This window comes from Mustela nivalis (genome assembly GCF_964662115.1).
Source record: "Mustela nivalis genome assembly, chromosome: 6".
Lineage (NCBI taxonomy): Eukaryota > Metazoa > Chordata > Mammalia > Carnivora > Mustelidae > Mustela > Mustela nivalis.
Window position 1 is genome coordinate 77,426,075 of NC_139025.1, and position 19,743 is coordinate 77,445,817.

At 37.8% G+C, this 19,743-nt stretch overlaps 2 protein-coding genes across 15 annotated transcripts in view; both read left to right on the forward strand.

Moving 5' to 3' along the window:
- The window catches only part of GABPB1 (GA binding protein transcription factor subunit beta 1), a 975,210-nt gene that overhangs the window by 216,365 nt on the left and 739,102 nt on the right, over positions 1-19,743 (forward strand). The window lies entirely within an intron of this gene.
- The window catches only part of ATP8B4 (ATPase phospholipid transporting 8B4 (putative)), a 256,040-nt gene that overhangs the window by 16,616 nt on the left and 219,681 nt on the right, over positions 1-19,743 (forward strand). For 10 of the 12 annotated variants that reach the window (XM_082734772.1, XM_082734778.1, XM_082734766.1 and 7 more), the window contains one exon: positions 7,592-7,660. In XM_082734772.1, the coding sequence (XP_082590898.1) occupies positions 7,633-7,660 (28 nt within the window). In that variant the 5' untranslated portion in view covers positions 7,592-7,632. Of the gene's footprint in view, positions 1-6,890; positions 6,986-7,591; positions 7,682-19,743 lie in introns of those variants that run through there. The other 2 variants (XM_082734776.1, XM_082734770.1) reach the window with 2 other exon arrangements.

Here is a 19,743-nt window from a genome sequence, read left to right on the forward strand (position 1 = left end):
AACTATCTTGCCTTCAAGATAACTAATGTCTAATGAGCTTTTTCCTCATGTGCCACCATCCCCAACAGTCCATCCAGTAGGTTCTGAGCATATTAGGCCTGGATTCTGCAATGAGTTAGTGGAAAAAGTAGGAATCGAAGGTTAGTCTGCTTGACTCCAAAGGACAAGCTAGCTCCCAGCCACCACATCCTGCTGCCCCTTAAGTAAGTCACTGGGATGGCTGTTCTCTCGGAGGCCTCTCGGTGAATTTACTCCATCTAGAATGGGTTGTTTATCTTATAAATTTTGGACTGTAATTCAGCAGCATACTAAAGACAGATTTATGTTTCTGAGTTAGACTAATATTAGCTCAGGAGACTGGTAGTATAAAATAAGAATGACAATTTATTAATTTAAAACATGTAATATAACTGTCAGGAGGACCAGAATGTTCACTTCAGCAGGCTAGTGTACTCTTTCCCTGTAGACAGACTTTTGTGGGAAGGCAAGTTATTATCAGCAGGTTGCTTGGTGATCATGGAATTGGAGCAGGGGGAATTAACTATAATAACTTCATTGTTGAATGTCCTCAGATCATTAAAGGGAATCTCCATTTTAATCCTTTGTTTAAAATGTTGAGTCACCTGCATTCAGATGTACCCATTTCCATTACAAGTAGAGACCTTGTGAAATCATATTCCAGACAGTATGCTCTCTTCTGCATATAGCTGCTTAAGTAACATTTCTAACTTGGATGTCTTGTTATCACCTTCAGGCTCAAGGTGTCTGAAACCAGCTCCGTCTTTTCTCTGACTTTGTTACTTTTCCCATTAGAAGAATTATTTTTCGTAACCAAGATTTGAAACATGAACTGGAAATGTAAAAACAAACAAACAAATAAAAAACCTTATGGAAGCAAATAACTTTCAATCTTTTCAGTAAAACCACTCATTGCCTTTAAAAATGAATTAATAGACATAAAAGCTCTTTGCTGTTACTTAGCCATTAGCTATTCCTTTTTCTGTCTTCCTCTTTTTCCATACCTCTTTCTTTTTTCTTTTTCTAAATATTTTTATTTGAGAGCGAGAGAGGGCGGGAGAGAGAGCATGAACAGGGGGAGAGGTAAATGGAGCAGGAGAGGCACACTTACCCGCTGAGCAGGGAGCTCAACGTGGCACTCGATCTCAGGACCCTGGGATCATTACCTGAGCTTAACTTAACTGACTGAGACACCCAGGTGCCCCTATAACTCTTTTTCTTATTACCCCCTGCCCCATGACTTTCACGCAAGGAAGCCACCATTTTAATCCCTTGCATAAGATGAAACCAAGAATTAAGTAAGACCTATCAGCAGCTTTCCTTTTTCTATTTCCTCTACTTTGGGGTGATGTAAAACATAAGGAATGTATTCATATAGATACTTTTTGTTCAGCATTTGGAAATGGTTGAGTTTCAGAATCTTAAGCTCCTACTTCTAAAGGTAGATTCCACATTAGCAAACCTTTTCTCCCACCTGATTTGTCTACTCTATTTTCTTGGAACTTAGCTGGTCTGAAAGTTCAACAAAAGATGGTTTTTTCTTTACTCTGACATCTTTTAGAATTAGAGTGTCAGCTGGGGTACTTTGGTGCGTTGATAAATGTTCAAGAATGAAAGCACTAAATTTCACTTCCTCAAAGTTGAACTAGAATCTGCTACATTAATGTGAATCCTCTATTAAGCATGCCTGAAATTGTTCCTGTTACAAGGAAAATACTGGATTGGAGAAAACATGGGCCTGAAGGTCAATTCTTAATTTTTTGTTGTAACTTTATGTTTTAGTGAGTGAAAACACTTGAATAGGGTCAGTAATAAGAAAAACTTTCACAAGTCTTGTAGAAATATTAATTTATATGATTGTGATTATATCACTCTGGATTAATTATAAAGTGGAGAAGATTTTTAGTGAAAAAAGCTAAAATTCATAAAATGAATTTAACTCAGTATCTTTAAAATTTTTAAGACATTTTGGAAGATGATATTAGAGAAATTAAAAACATGAAATAGCTCTATGGCTTAGAGGTAGTTTTAGAAAGGTAGTTTGTTGGCTTAGGAGCTGTTAAAATGAGAAGTGTTTGCAGAAGTATCTAAAATAAGAGAGGAAGGGATGATATCATAGATATATATGTTTTGGTTACATTTATATTATATATTTGTCTTTTGAAGTGGTTGTCTGTTAGTATTAATCCATCAAAGCAATGTAGCAAACCATTAAGAAGACAGAATAAGTTGGCCAGTGGCCAGTACTCTCATTAAATTCCTGAGAGATTGAATTTCTTTCTTCTGCCTACATTCTAATTGCCACCTGTCAGGGTGTAGAGTCCCTTTTGCCCTCTTGCTTAAAGAATCATTCTTCCTTTCACCTGCTCCTGGGACTCTGAGCCCATGAAAACACATGTTGACTTAGTCTCAGGAGAGAATTTTAAGGCCCTAACAAGTTGGCTTAGAACTTGCAAGATGAGCCTTAACTGTCTGGCCAGATGGGGCCACCAGATTCAGATGTCAATGTCACAGAATCCATTCATCCTTCTCCCTGCTCCCATTTTGTATCTGTTGTGACTGTTTTTTAGAACAAAGAGTCCTTGGATGAAAACACACATTTAACCATATTATTACTTACTTATTTTATTTTATTATTTTTAAAGACTTTATTTTATCATTTATTTATTATTAACATTAATGTATTACTTGTTTCAGGGGTACAGGTCTGTGATTCATCAGTCTTACACAAAGCTCAGCACTCACCATAGCACACACCCTCCCCAGTGTCCATCACCCAGCCACCCTATCCCTCCTACCATCATCCCTTCCAGCAATTCTCAGTTTGTTTCCCGATAAAGAGTCTCTTATGGTTTGTCTCCGTCTCTGGTTTCATCTTGTTTCATTTTTCCCTCCTTTCCCCTATGATCCTCTGTCTTCTTTCTCAAATTCCTCATATCAGTGAAATCATATGATAATTGTCTTTCTCTGATTGGCTTATTTTGCTTAGTGTACTATCTTCTAGTTCCATCCACCTTATTGCAAATGGCAAGATCTCATTTTTCTTGATGGCTGCATATCATTTCATTGTAGATATGCACCACATCGTCTTCATCCATTCATCTATTGATGGACATCTAGGCTCTTCTCATAATTTGGCTATTGTGGACATTGCTGCTATAAACATTAGGGTGCATGTGCCCCTTCTGATCACTAAATAAAGATAAATGCAAATAAATACTAAATACAAATATTAAATACTAAATACAAATACAGATATTTGTATCTTTAGGGTAAATATCCAGTAGTGCAGTTGCTGGGTCATAGGGTAGATCTATTTTCAACTTTTTGAGGAACCTCCTTACTGCACCAGCTTGCATTTCCACCAACAGTGTAAGAAAGTTCCCCTTTCTCTGCATCCTAACCAATATCTGTCATTTCCTAACTTGTTAATTTTAGCCATTCTGACTGCTGTGAGGTGATATCTCACTGTGGTTTTGATTTGTATTTCCCTGATGCCGAGTGATGTTGAGCACTTTTCCATGTGTCTGTTGGCCATTTATTTGGATGTCTTCTTTGAGAAATATCTGTTCATGTGAAAACTTTGAGAGAGAAAGGGAGAGAGCTCGCAGGGAGCCCCATGCAGGGCTGATCCCAGGACTCTGGGATGTTGGAGGCCACGGCATGGTTGGAGTCGAGGATCAAACCAGGCCCTGACTTGTGTCTCCTTCAAAGTCCAGACACCTTCACAAGGTTAAGGACAGGAAAGTTGAGTAACACTGAGAAGGGGTCTGTGCTGTGTCGTGTGCTCGCTTACGTGACTTCCCACACACTCTCCCTACAGAAGGAAACAATGTGGTCAGGGTCATGAATTCTTAGAGGTCCTTGTTGTTCCTGTACCTCCCATAACCAACTCCTTGGTTGGTTGTCCTGCTAATGGCATTAGCTGAGACTACCTGGAATCACGAGGTTTGCTTGTAGTTAATGTAAACTTGTTATAGAAACTTGTGGTCATCTGACTAGGTACTGATGTATTACTCTTCCTATTGTGGTCTCTCTTATAAATGCTTGGAAGATGTGGAATAAAATCGGCACTGTTGGACATCCTCCTCAGTGTCCCTCCTGCCCCCATCTCTTTGTCTCTTAATTTCTTTTCACCGTCCTCTTACCCTCATGTTCCCTGATCGATTTGTCATGCCGGCCATGACACTGGGATCACGACCTGAGCTGAAGGCAGACACAACCGGCTGAGCAACCCAGGTGTCCCTATTCTTATTATTTCTTGCAGGAAGGCCTTACCTCTAAAGAAAAAATCTTTTCAATGTATCTTTTAAAAATTATTAAATAGCTGTAGTGCCTCCTTTTGTTCTCCTTCTCCAAGCTTTGCAAAATTCTCTTCTTTCTGTTGCTCTTTAGTTTGAGTGCAGTACTTTTTCTCTGGTAAGCAAATGTTCATCCTTGAGGTTTTTCCTCGGCTGCAGATGGGGGTATAAAAAGAGGATGGGAATGGGCCAGAAGGAGGGAGTAGATGAGAAAGGCATGGTGGCTCCCAGGCTGGGACGATCTAAGACGTTCTGGCATGTGGGGTTGGGTCCTGGGAAGGGATAGTTGCTAAAAGGGAAGTGGCTTTACACTTATTGTGGTGAGCATTGAGTAATGTATATAATTGCCAAATCCATACTTGGATTCAGGTGGTACACCTGAAACTAGGACAACATTGTATGTTCATTATACTTCAATAAAGGGGTTCCTGGGTGGCTCAGTCGGTTGAGTGTCTGACTCTCGATTTCAGCTCAGGTCGTGATCTCAGGGACATGGAATCATGTTGGATTCTGCACTCAGTGGGGAGTGGGCTTGACGATTCTCTTCTTCTCCCTCTCCCTCCACACTCTTTCTCTCACATGAATAAATATTTAATTATATATACTTCACTACAAAAAGATTTAAAAAGGGAAGAGCCTTTTAATGTGTGAAAGTCCTTGGTCTTTTCCTAATAGAAATTAACGACCTCATTCCTTGTTTCATTTAGCGAATATTTATTGAGCATAGTTATATGCCGTTCATGCATTAGGTACTGAAAATATAGCTGTGAACCAGACAGATGAGGTCACTGTCCTACTGGAGTTTGTAGACTAATGAGGACATAGGCAATATAATATAATAATAGGCAGATATGTTCTGGAGTGATAGAGGCTCTCGGAAGTTCTGGATTATATGAGAGCACATACAGGTGCCCCTATCTCTGATTTGGGGGATCAGAGAGGCCTCATAGAGGAAGTAATATATGAATTGATATGGGAAATACAAGTGGGAGTTAGGTTAAGGGGTTGGATGGGTTAGGTGGTTATAGGCAGAGTGAAGAGCATGGGGTGGGCTCCCAGGTGGAAAGAAGCTGAGCTGAGTGTTTCTGGAGTATAGATATGATGGGGTACAAGGAGGCATGAGGGCAGTGAAGAGAGCGATGGAAAATTAGGCTAGAAAAATGACCAAGGACCAGGTTGTGGAGGGTCCAAGGGGTCATGCTAGAATTTGATCTTTTTTTCTTTTTCTTTCTTTCTTTTTTTTTTTTTTTTAAAGATTTTATTTATTTGACAGAGAGAGATCACAAGTAGATGGAGAGGCAGGCAGAGAGAGAGAGAGAGAGAGAGAGAGAGAAGGAAGCAGGCTCCCTGCTGAGCAGAGAGCCCGATGTGGGACTCGATCCCAGGACCCTGAGACCATGACCTGAGCCGAAGGCAGCGGCTTTAACCCACTGAGTCACCCAAGCGCCCTGATCTTTTTTTCTAAGGGCAATGGGAAGTCATTGGAAGGTTTTGATCAGGGGTGTGACAGGATGCCATTTGTCTTTTATAAAGATGACTGATTCAGGATGGACCCTGGTCTATAGGTGGCTAAGGCTGGAGCAGAGAAACCTGTTATGAACAATGCAGGGAAAAGCACTCAGTCATCGGCAAGCGTTCCTAGAAACAACCAGATTCCTGAAGCTGTGGTGGTGGTGGGAGGGCTCATCTTGGGCAAGACAGTTGGTAGAAAGTATTGGGGGGAGAAACAGAAGAGTTAGTGATGGATTATATTTAATATTTAAGGACTTATCCCTTTTCTAGCAGCACCTGGCTGCAGTTCTCCCATTTTCTTGTGCAGTTTCATCATTTTTAGTAACCAGTCCCTAGAAAAGCAGCAGGTGTCACAAAGTGTCAGTGGTCCTGTTTGTCAGACACATTCAGGAGTAGCTGTGCCATCAGCAGGTTGCTGCTTTTCCTGGAGGTGGCGGGAAGGAAATCCTGGATCTGGGGCCACGACAGGGAAAAATAGGGATGGTTTTAGTCTTTTTAGACTCGGAGAGATTTGTAGTGGAGCAGTGGCAGTTGATGAATTTCCTTTGTATCCTCCTTTCTCGTAACTACTAAACTAGAAGCGTTGACTGTTCCTCTCTTCTGGTCTCTGTATGACCAACTTCTTCTTTATGTGTGTTCACTGCATCCTGCCACAGCCCTTCTTTGAGCAGGAAGTGAGTAAGTCATTTCCCTTTCAGCCTGAAAGAGCATGTGCCTACCCTCTCATGGGTTTGCAAAGGTTCCTGAGTTCATTTCTAACATCTGTCAGGTTTTAAATCTTTGAAATCATTTGCCCCTTTCTTTATTCTAAATCTTCTAATAGAGTTTACCGTAATTAGATCCTTCATAGGGAAAAATGGAAAGGTGATATTGACATTATTCTGGCTTTTTTGGTAAATACTTGGAGAACACTCTACACAGAATGAATGGAGGGAAATTTTTGAAGTGTGAACCTGGCAGCCTCTCTCCTGTGATTCAGCAGTGGTTCTCAGTGCTAGCTTTGGGAAGGAGTCATCTAATGACTCTTGAATAAAAAGCAGATACTGTAACTTCACCCCTGATATACTCTGATTTGTAGTGTTTGGGATGCATTAGAAAATTTGGCTCAATTTGTGACAACGTGGATGGAACTAGAGGGTATTATGCTTAGCGAAGTAAGTCAATCAGAGAAAGACAACTATCATATGATCTCCCTGATATGAGGAAGTGGAGATGTAATGTGGGGGGGGGGTTTGGGGGTAGGAAAAGATAAGTGAAACAAGATGGGAGTTGGAGGGAGACAAACCATCAGAAACTCTTAATCTCACAAAACAAACTGAGGGTTGCTGGGGGGAGGGGGGTGGAGAGAAGGTGGTGGGGTTATGGACATTGGGGGGGGGGTATGTGCTTTGGTGAGTGCTGTGAAGTGTGTAAACCTGGCAATTCACAGACCTGTACCCCTGGGGCTAAAAATACATTATATGTTTATAAAAAAGTAAATTAAAAAAATTTTGGCTCAATTTTAATGCCAAATTGAATGGCACACTTGAGCTTATCTTCTGTTGTTTCACATAGCATATAATACAAATAGATTACTTTTGTGTAGAGTTATTTTTATCCAGTTAAATTTAAACTTGGTAAGTGGAATCTGTTATGCATTATTGTGCCAATGACTCCTAGTCATCTAGATTTGACTAGGAAGAAGTTAAAAGGTAGAAGCTTGTGGTTAATGAACATTTTAAAAATATTAATGTTGTATACTTTTCTTGTTTCCTATGTAGGCCAACTGGTGAAACCTGGTGAAACATAAACAGATACAATAATGTTCTGCAGTAAAAAGAAATCACTTGGTAAGCTCTTCAGATGATAAAGTGAACATGACTTAATTTTTATTTTACTTTTAAAAATTTCATTTTATGGGCACCTGAGTGGCCCAGTGGGTTAAGCCTCTGTTTTTGGCTCAGGTCATGATCCCAGGGTACTGGGATTGAGCCCCGCATCGGGCTCTCTGCTCAGCAGGGAGCCTCCTTCCCCCTCTCTCTCTGCCTGCCTCTCTGTCTACTTGTGATCTGTCTCTGTCAAATAAATAAATAAAAATAAAAAATAAAAAAAATTTCACCTCATTTTATTTTGTGAACATGTAATTTATATATAAAACCCCACATAAATCTTAATTGTTCTGTTTGCATTTTGACAGTGGTATATACCGGTCTAATTACCACCCCAAAACAAGATATAGAACATTTCTATCACCCCGAAATTCTTGTCTGCCCTTTAAAAAATTATTTTTAATTGAAGTATAGTTGACATACAATATTAGTTTCAGTTGTATATCATAGTGAATTGATATTTATATATATTATGAAATGCTTATCATAAGTATAATTGACATCCATCATCATGCAAAGTTATTATATTATTGTAGTCACTATGCAATACTTTATATTCTTGGACTTCTTCAAAGTTTGTACTTTTTAACCCTCTTCATCTGTTTTGCCCATCTCCTCATTCCCACTTCCCTTGGCAACCACCAGTTTGTTCTCTGTATTTATGAGTCTGTTTCTATTTTGCTTTGTTTATTCATTTGTTTTTTAAATTCCACATGTAAGTAAAATCATACAGTATTTGTCAGACTTATTTCACCAAACTAAGTACCTTCTAGGTCCACACATGTTGTCAAAATTACAAGATTTCATTCTTTCTAATGGCTGAATAGTATTTCTGTGAGAGAGAGAGTGTGTGTGTAGCATATCTTTATCCATTCATCTATTGGTGGACACTTAGGTTGCTTTCACCTTGGGTATGAGTAATACTGCAATAAACATAGGAATTTATGTATCTTTTTGAATTAGGGTTTTTGTTTTCTTGGGGTAAATAACCAGAGGTGGGATTGCTGGATTATATGGTATTTTTAATCTTTTGTGAAACCTCTGTACCATTTTTCACAGTGATGGTACTAATTTACTTGCCCACAAACAATGCATGAGAGTTCCCTTTTCTCCATATCCTCACCAACACTTCTTATTTCTTGTCTTTTTGATTCTACCTACTCTGATGGTTGTAAGGTGATATCTCATTGTGGTTTTGATTTGCACTTCCCTGATGCTTAGTGATGTTGAGCATCTTGTCAAGTGTCTGTTGGCTGTCTGTATATATTCTTTGGAAAAATGTCTATTCAGGTCCTCTGCCCATTTTTAATCTGATTTTTTTTTTATCTTGAGTAGTATGAGTTCTTTATATTAACCCCTTACCAGATACGTCATTTACAAATATCTTCTCCCATTCAGTAGGCTGTCTTTCTTTTTTCCTTCCTTCCTCCTTCCTGCTTTTCTTTTCTCTTTCTTTTCTTTCTTCAAGATTAATTTAGAGCAAGCTGGGGTGGGGAGGGTTCGAGGGAGAGGAAGAGAGAAACTTTAGCAGATCTTGGGGCTCGATCTCACAACTCTGGTATCTGAGCCAAAACCAAGAGTCAGATGCTTAATAGCACCACGCAGGCATCCCTGTCTTTTCATTTTGTTAATGGTTTTCTTCACTGGGTAGAAGACTTTTAGTTTGATACAATCCCAATTGTTCATTGTTATCTGCAAATAGTGACAATTCTATTTCTTCCTTAACAATTTGGATGCATTTAATCTCTTTTCCTTATTTGATTGTTGTAACTAGGACTTCCAGTATTATGTTAAATAAAAGTGGCAAGAGTGGACATCTTTGTCTTGCTCCTGATCTTAGGGGAAACATTTTCAGCTTTTCACCACTAAGGATGATGTTAGCTCTGGGTTTGTTATACATGGCCTTTACCATGTTGAGATATGTGCCCTCTATACCCACTTTGTTGCAGTTTTTATCATGAATGAATGAAAAATTTTGTTGAATGCTTTCCATGCATTTGCATATGATCCTATGATATTTATCCTTCATTTTATTAATGTGGTGTGTTATACTGGTTGATTCGTGGATATGAATCATCTTTGCATTCCTGGAAGAATCTTCTAAGAACAAGGATATTCTGTATAAACACAATATTGTCACTATATTCTAGGAATATAACATTGATAAATCATAGTAGATTCCATTTTTCAATTCCTTAATTTGCCTGTAAAATATCTTATCTCTCAGAGCTGGTTTTTAATCTTGGTACAATGTCCAATAGATGTTCATACAGTCTGTTTGGTGTTTAATCTCTTTATTTTCTTTTAAATTTAGAACTGTTTTTCATTATATAGAATTTAGTAAAAGTCTAGTCCAACTGCTAAATAGATTTGGCACCAAAATTTAAAAAAGAATTTGCTTTGTAATAGGAAATGACTTTATTGACAGTGTTTGTATGAGGAATGCAACTTTCTGGTCTTCCTAATACAGAATTTCATTTTACAGATAACTAGTCATTGCTGTGTAAAGAAGCTAAATGTTTTGGCCACATATGTGGGTCTATATCTGCTTTGTGACAGATTCTCAGAGAAAACTGACACACCATCAGCATCATCATGATAGGGAATGACTCATCTTTGGATTACATCAGTTCCTATAGATTCCGTCATAGACTGGGGAACTAGTATAACTTACTCATTTGCTATGCAGTCAGTCAACAAATATTTTAAGCCCCTGTGATATGCTAGGAAGTGCCAACCTTCAACCATGTAAAAATGTAGATTTTTACATTCCAATAAAATGTATGTATCCTCACACAATTGTTAAGTTTATAGTAACAATGATAACTTAAAAATAGTTTGCTAAACATTGCTACAAGTGCTATATTTGTCAGGGGAACCCAGACTAGAGAACTTCTAAGCAGCCTGGGGTTGTTAGGGGGAAAAATCATGAAGTGATATTTTACCTCAATGAGATATTGAATATCCTCAACAAATGTGTACTTCATTTATAAACTTCTACAACCTCATCAGGAAGCTTGGCCATAGGTGATACATATGAAAATACAACAAGCTGACCATGATGTTCTGGGGAAATAATAATTTTCTCCTGTATATGCTTTATTATTTGTTAATACCATATTCATATAAATATCACATTCTTCAAGGTACAAAAAATTCCAGCTAATTGACCCAGATAGTTTAAACATTATAATTATGGTCTATGTTCTGTTTGCTTTTTTAAAATATTAATTCCAGTATAGTTAACATACAGTGTTATATTAGTTTCAGGTGTATGATACAGTGATTCAACAATTCTATACATTACTCAGTGCTCATCATAAGTGTACTCTTAATTTCTTTTATCTATTTCACCCATTACCCACCCCTGGCCCCTGGTAACCATCAGTTTGTTCTCTATTGTTAAAAGTCTGTTTTTGGTTTATCCCTTTTTTCTTTGTTCATTTAATTTTGTTTCTTAAATTCCACAAGTCGGTGAAATCGTCAGGTATTTGACTTTCTGTGACTGATTTATGTTCCTTGGCATTATACATTTTGGCTCTGCCCATGCCACTGCAAATGTCAGGATTTCATTCTTTTTTAATGGTTGAATAATATTATATTAGGTATATATACCACTTCATTATCCAGTCATCTACCAAAGGACACTGAGCTGCTTCCACAGTTTGGCAATGTAAATAATGCTGCAATAAACAGGGGTGCATGTATCCCTTCAAATTAGTGTTTTCATATTCTTTAGTTAAATATCCAGTAGTGGAGTTACTGGATCATATGGTAATTCCATTTTTAATTTTTTAAAGAACCTCCGTATTGTTTTCTTCAGTAGCTACATCATTTTGCATTCCTACCAACACTACACAAGTGTTCCTTTTTCTCTACATTCTCTCCATAAATTGTTGTTTCTTGTGATTTTGATTTTAGCCATTCTGACAGGTGTGAGGTGTTAGCTCATCGTGGTCTTGATTTGAAATTCCTTGATGATGAGTGATGATTATCTCTTCATGTGTCTGTTGGCCACCTGTATGTCTTCCCTTGGAGAAATGTCTGTTCATGTCTTCTGCCCATTTTAAAATTAGATTATTTGGGGGTTTTTTGGCATTGAGTTGTAGAAGTTCTTTATATATTTCATTTTTTTTTTAACTTTTTATTTTTTATAAACATATATTTTTATCCCCAGGGGTACAGGTCTGTGAATCACCAGGTTTACACACTTCACAGCACTCACCAAAGCACATACCCTCCCCAATGTCCATAATCCCACCCCCTTCTCCCAAACCCCCTCCCCCCAGCAACCCTCAGTTTGTTTTGTGAGATTAAGAGTCACTTATGGTTAGTCTCCCTCCCAATCCCATCTTGTTTCATTGATTCTTCTTCTACCCACTTAAGCCTCCATGTTGCATCACCACTTCCTCATATCAGGGAGATCATATGATAGTTGTCTTTCTCTGCTTGACTTATTTCGCTAAGCATGATACGCTCTAGTTCCATCCATGTTGTCGCAAATGGCAAGATTTCATTTCTTTTGATGGCTGCATAGTATTCCATTGTGTATATATACCACATCTTCTTGATCCATTCATCTGTGGATGGACATCTAGGTTCTTTCCATAGTTTGGCTATTGTGGACCGATACTAACCCTTTATTGGATATATCATTTGCAAATAACTTCTTGCATTCAGTAGGCTGTATTCTTAGTTTTGTTGATTGTTTCCTTTGCTGTGCAGAAGCTTTTTATTTTGTTGTAGTCTCAGTAGTTTATTTTTGCTTTCATTTCCCTTGCCTCAGGACACCTATCTAGAACAATATTATTACCACTAATGTCTAAGAAATTACTGCTTGTGCTCTCTTCTAGAATTTTTATGGTTTCAGGTTTTACAATTAAATCCTTGATCCATTTTGAGTTTATTTTTGTGTATGGTGTGAGAAAGTGGTCCAATTCCACTCTTTTGGCTGTAGCGATCCAGTTTTCCCAACACTATTTGTTGAAGAGACTGTCTTTTTTTCCTATTGTATATTCTTTCCTGCTTTGTCAAAAATTAATTGATCATATAATTGTAGATTTATTTCTGGGTTTTCTATTCTGTTCCATTGATCTGTATGTCTTTTTTTTTGTGCCAGTTTCATACTTTTTTGATTATTATAGAGCTGTGTATCTTGAAATCTGGGGTTTGATACTTCCAGTTTTGTTCTTCTCTTTCAAGATTGCTTTGGCTACTCAGGATCTTTCAGTACAAATTTTAAGATTATTCTAGTTCTGTGAAAAATGTTTTTGGCATTTTGATAGGGATTGCATTAAATTTGCAGGTTGCTTTAGGTAGTATTTAACAATATTTGTTCTTATATTCACACACAAAAGAATATCTTTTCATTTGTGTTAAATTCAATTTCTGTCATGAACATTTTAATAATTTCCAGAGTACAAGTTTTTCACCTCTCTGTTTAAGTTTATTCCTAAGTATTTTATTATTTTTGGTGCAATTATAAATGGGACTGTTTTCTTACTTCCTCTTTCTGCTACTTTATTGTTAGTGATAGAAATGTAATATATTTCTGTATATTGATTTTTTAATCCTGTGACTTTATTGAATTTGTTTATCGGTTCTAGTAGTTTTTTAAAGATTTTATTTATTTGAGGGAAAGAATGTGCGTGAACATGAGCATGGGTGAAGGGGGTGCAGAAGGAGATGCAGACTCTGAGCAGAGAGTCTGATGTGGGGCTCAATCCCAGCACTCCGGGATCATGACATGAGCTGAAGGCAGCCGGCTTGACTGAGTGTCGGAGTGAGCTACCCAGGTGCTCCATCTCTAGTAGTTTTTTGGTGGAGTCTTTAGGGTTTCCTACATATAGTATCATGTTATATGCAAATAGGGAAAGTTTTCCTCTTTCTTATCATTTTGGATGACTTTTGTTTCTTTATGTTGCCTGACTGCTGTGGCTAGGACTTGCAGTACTATGTTGAATAAAAGCAGTGAGAATGGAACATTTATTCTATTTACAAAGTAAATATTGATATGTATATACTTATTTCTGTTTTGTTAGTTGTTTTATGGTGGTTTTTGTAATTCTCTTCTTTTCCTTTCTTTTCATGCTCTCTTTTACAGTTTGCTGTTTTTCTTTAATGATATACTTGGATTCCTTTCTCTTATTTTTTGCATATATATTATCAGTTTTTTGTGGTTACTGTTAGGTTATATATGACATCTTATGCCTGTAGTGGTCTATAATAGTTGATGGTTGCTTAAGTGTGAACCCATTCTTTAGTCTTTTCACCACCCTCCTGCTCAGGTTTCAGATACATGGTGTCATAATTTCTATCTTTTCATTTTGTGATCTCTTGACTGATTTTTAAAAATGCACCTATTTTTTATTGTTTTTGCATTTCCCACTTCTCTCACTCATACTTGAGGTTTTCCTTTCTACACAGTGAGTCCCCTTTAACATTTCTTGTAGGGCTGGGTTAGTGGTATAAATTCCTTTGTTTTTGTTTGAGAAATTTTTTTATCTTTCTTTCTATTCCGAATGATCGTCTTGCTTCATAGAATTCTTAGCTGAAGTTTTTTGTTGTTTTCTTTGTTTGTTTGTTTGTTTGTTTTTCCTCTCATCACTGAATGTATCATGCCACTTCCTTCTGTCCTACAAAGTGTCTGCCAAAAAAACAGCTGATAGCTTTCTGGGGTTTCCCTTGTATGTCACTGTTTTCTTTTCTCTTTCTGCTTTTCAAGTGTTTTCTTGTCACTATTTTTTTGCCATTTGAATTACTATGTGTCTTAGTGTGGGCCTCCTTGGGTTGATTTTGTTGGGGGCTCTCTGTGCAGGTGGATTTCTGTTACCTTCCCAGATACGAGAAGTTTTCAGGTATTATTTCTTCAAATTAATATTCTTCCTCCTTTTCTCTCTCTTCTCCTTCTGGGATCCCTATATTGCAAATATTATTATGCTTGATGGGGACTGAGTTCCTTAAGTCTATTGTGATTTTTTAAAATTATTTTTTCTCTCCTCTATTCAGTTTGATTATTTTCCATTACTCTGACCTCTAGGTAGATAATCTGTTCTTCTTCCTTTAGTCTACTATTTATTCCATGTAGTGTATTTTTTTTTTCTTGTTCCATCTAATGTATTTTTAATTTCAGTTATTGAGTTCTTCATCTCTGATTGGTTCTTTTTAAAGTTCTTTTTCTCTTAGTTGAGGGTCTCAGGGAAGTCCTCCAGTCTTTGCTCGGGTCCAGTGAGTATCTTTGTCACCATTACTTTAAATTCTCTATGAGGTGTATTACTTATCTCCATTTTGTTTAGGTCTCTTGCTGTAATTTTGCCCTGTTGTTTCATTGAGGGCATATTCCTCTGTGTCTTCACCATTCTCTTGTGGCTGAGCCACATTTGTCTTCAGTCCAGTCAAATGCAATGGCTCTCTTTGCCTGGAGTTGGCAGGATTTGGTTCCTGTTGTTAGTGGGTCAGGCTGGGGCTACCATGGGCTTAAGTTGCATTAGACTAGGCATTTGCCAGAGATGGAATTGCTTCAAACTGCAGAGCACTTTCCCTTCATTGTCCCCTCAAAAAGTTTGTGGGTGGAGCCTGTAATCAGACCACATGTCTTCCTGGGGCCATAGTTGAAAGGGTCTGTGTGGTTATTGTCCCCTCTCCCTGGAGGCAGGAATTACTTTGGAGTGCTACCAGCCCCTCTTGGGCTGCTTGCATACTGCCAGGTTTGTGACATCAATTTGGGTGGGTTCTGACCAGGGACATATTGGAAGGGGCAGATCCACAGAAGTGCTGGGGCTAGGGTGCTGGTGTTAACAAAATTTGTGTCTGGGTCTGGTTTGAGTGAGAACCTGGCTGAAGGGACAGGACCCTGGAGAATGCAGTGGCAGGGCATAGCTGTTAGCAAGCTAGATAGCAGGTGTTTGTGCTATGCTGGTTCCTGTAGGGATCCCTGTGTCTAGGCTGAGGGGAGGGGAGGGAATTAGTGTCCAACAGCTCCTGTGTTCCTTGAGAAGTCTCCCAAGGACTACTGCTTCTCCAGTACATTTTCTGAGATTAGTAAACAAGTCATGTTCCTGTAAACTTCAGATTATGTATGTCCTTGGGGATGTTTGTTGTGCTGTCTCTTTTAGCGTAGGGACTCTCCATGCTCTACAGAGTGGAACAGGTTGATTTTTAAGTTCCAGTTGTTATGCTTTGCTGATTATAAGAACTTGAGAAATTATGCCCCTCTGGTTTTCAAAGGCAAATGTTATGGGAATTCTGTGGACCTGGAGTGCCTGTTGTGAGAGTCTGTTTCTTTCCAGTTTCTGCACCCATGGTGTCCCTCCCCTTCCATGAATAGTCCCATAGATCTTTCGAAGTTTGGACTATGCCTCTGCCTTTCCTATCCTCTTTGATGTGTCCTCCTCTCTGCATTTAGCTGTGGAGAGTCAGTTCTGCCAGCCTTCTAATGGTTTCTGGATTATTTACACTCATGTGGGTGTTACCTGATTTGTTTCTCTGGGACAAAGTGAGCTTATGGTTCTCCTGCACTATCTTCTCCAAAGTTCTCTGTTCTTGGTAAATGTCCTTTCTATGTAGGTCATATGGGAGGTCTAAGACAAATCATTTCCAAGTCTATGAAGACAATTATTCTTGTGTAAAATTCTTAAATGAGATTTCATGTAGTTTGGTAACATGGGAAGGAAGAGAGGTAGATAATTACAGGTTGTCTTTAAACTAGCTAAAGCTGTTCCAGGTTCCAAAATGTGGAGGTTGTGGACCTAGCACACATGACTCCGCAGGGAATTCTCCATATGTTTATCTGGGTGTGGAGTAGGTCATATTATGTCTATCATTGGTATTTGTTGACCCCTTCCTCCAAAAAATACTAAAGTATATTTTACAGTTGTATGGTTAAAAAGACAAATGCAACCTTTATAAGATTATAAGGTTAAGTTTATTATTACGAATCCATTATTATATTCATTTTTTCTTCTGGTCTTAAAATAAAAATTTAAACATTTTTGTGTCCCTCAAAGTATTATGGGCCCTAAGTGATGTATCTGTTGTGCTTACAAAATAAATAGCTCTTTGGTTGGAATTTATATTCCAGCTTCTTAGGCATTATTGTGAGCTTATATTACTTAGATAGTGGGTTGGTCCTGCAGTAGAAGATGGTGATATAAAAGATATGTAAGATGGAACCTACCCTTATAGGCACCATATCAATGCATATAAAAGTGCATGTATATTGGGAGAAGGGGGTGGGATTATGGACATTGGGGAGGGTATGTGCTTTGGTGAGTGCTGTGAAGTGTGTAAACCTGGTGATTCACAGACCTGTACCCCTGGGGATAAAAATATATGTATATAAAAAATAAAAAGTTAAAAAAAAAAAGTGCATGTATATTAATGTATGTGTTTAAGGAGTGTTATTTTTGCTTGTGTTTATTCCTTATAGAAAAACAACAAATCCAAAGTTCATTAAGTACTTTTGCAATTATACTTGTGAAGGTATTAATTTTTGTTTGAATTTGGTTTCTTTCTTCTTTCTTCTTCTTCTTATTTTTTTTTTAAAGATTTATTTATTTATTTATTTTACAGACAGAGATCCCAAGAAGGCAGAGAGGCAGGCGGCGGGGGGTGGGGGCAGGAAGCAGGCTCCCAGGGAGCCTGATGTGGGTCTCGATCCCAGGATCCTGAGATCATGACCTGAGCCGAAGGCAGGGGCTTAACCCACTGAGCCACCCAGGCACCCCCTTGAACTTGGTTTCTAATACAATAATTTGTTTAGAAAAATGGATATAATTTTTTCAAAACCTTCTACTTTTTGTAGTAAACCAAAAATGAGGTCATTAGAATGAAGTGATAATCAGTACTTGCCAGTCAATGACATACTAAGACAGTGCTAGTTTTACAAAAACTCTTAAAACTTTGAGGTTAGTATTTTCTTTTCTTTCTTCCTCTTTTTAATAAAGATTTTTAAAATTTATTTATTTGAGAGAGAGAGACAGAGAGCAAGAGAGAACATGAGCAGGGGCGGGGGTTTGGGAGAAACCAGCTCCCTGCTGAATAGGGAGCCCAATATGGGGCTAGATCCCAGGACTCTGGGATCATGACTTGAACCAAAGGCAGCTGCTTAACCGAATAAGCCACCTAGGCACCGTTGGAGTTAGTATTCTCTAATTAGTTCTCCTGCACATTTTCATAACTTTTTGGTATCTAGAGGGAACAAGACATGGGAAATTTTATTTGGTTCCACTACAGATGAAGGAGAAATGCCTAATCCATTTCATTTCACGTTAAATTTCTGTGCCAAAACATAATTATTCCAGAAATTATTCCAGACATTGAATATTTGTTTCTTATCCTAAGTATTGTAGGGCACAAGTTATCCCATTGTTAGTTCATCAGCTTTTCAACTTGGAGGGAAGCAAGAGGTAGCATTGTTATTCTTAGTCCACCTTGTGGTCTAGATTTTTATGCTGTGTTTAAATTTCTTTGAAAAAGAAGTCTTTTTTTCCCCCCTTTGTACAGAGAGTAAACTATATACTTAAACATTTGCTATCATAGTCATTGTGTACAGTTACAAATAGAAAGTGTTAAAAAGAGATTTCTTCTGGCTCTCATATACTTCCAAAAGTTGTGTGCTGCTCTATTTGAGGTATTATGTAGGCTTTGAGCAATCTGGTGTTTTATTACTCAGGATATAGTCTAGTTTGGGCTGCTATTAAAAAAAAAAATCACCAGTCACTGGAGACTCTCTAAAGGCGCTGTTCCTCAACACCATCCTTTATTACCTCTCTGTGGATTTGGAGGTGGGGTATATATTCTCTTCTTGAACACTTTTTTTTCTTGGTCTTCACGACTCTTGTGGAAATTCTTACTTCTCAGACTGCTATGACCCTGTCTCCTTCACTGGACCTCAGTGGTGGAATTGCCCCTGGTTCTGTCCTCTGTCCTCTTCTGTCAGTATAGTGTGTTCCTCAGAGGAGTGCTCTTCTGTCATGGCTTCCACTCATCTCTGTGGAGATAACTTTTAAATCTGTGGTGTCCATCGTGTCCTCTTTCCTAAATATTCTACCTTATTTCTAATTGGTACTCTTTTAATCTAAGCATTCTGTTAATATAATTTCAGGTTGTATAGAATGATAAAACCTGGGAATTAGGAGGGTCTTCAAAATCATCTTGTCCAAATTTTCTTCCAGCTTGACAATTTATTCCTGTAGTGTTGCTTAATATTTTCCTTGATTACTTACTCTAACATGTTCAAGCATGTACTGTAAGAGCTAGATCATCCTCTGGACAGTAAATTTTCCTACATATTAACTAGAATTTCACATCCTTGAGTTTACTTTCTGTTCTGTAGTTTGGAACAACAGAGTATCTATTCTGCCACGTGCATTAAAGGTTATCAAATGTTTAAAGGTCTTTTTCGTGTTAGGATTCTCACAAACACATGGGGAATGTTTTTGACTATCTATCTAGGCACCTCATGGCCCAGTCAAGTTAACACATTAAAATTAACCATTATAGCCATATTTTAGTTTATGAAGATATTCTTAACTTTGTCTATTTCTCCTTTTAGTTCTGTCAGTTTTTGCCTTATATATTTTTAGGTTACATTATGATGTATACAAATTTAGAGTTATATATTCCTAGAAGAATGATCTTTTATTATTATGGAATGGTCCTATTTATCTCTAGCAATTGTTATATACTGAAGTCTACTTTATCTGGTATTAGTGTAGTGATACCTGATTTCCTTTTATTAATGTTTACATATTTTTTCTTTTTACTTTCAGCCCTTTAATGTCTTAAATTTAAGATGTGATATATTGTGGTTTTAAAAAAATACAGTTTGAGGGGTGCCTGGGTGGCTCAGTGGGTTAAAAGCCTCTGCCTTCGGCTCAGGTAATGATCCTGAGATCCCGAGATCATGACCTGAGCAGAAGGCAGTGGCTTAACTCACTGAGCCACCCAGGCGCTCGTTACTTAGCATTCTTTTAATGTTCTTTATGTGGTTATTTTTTGGATTGTGACATAACTGTTTGATTAACTTCAGTACTTTTACTACT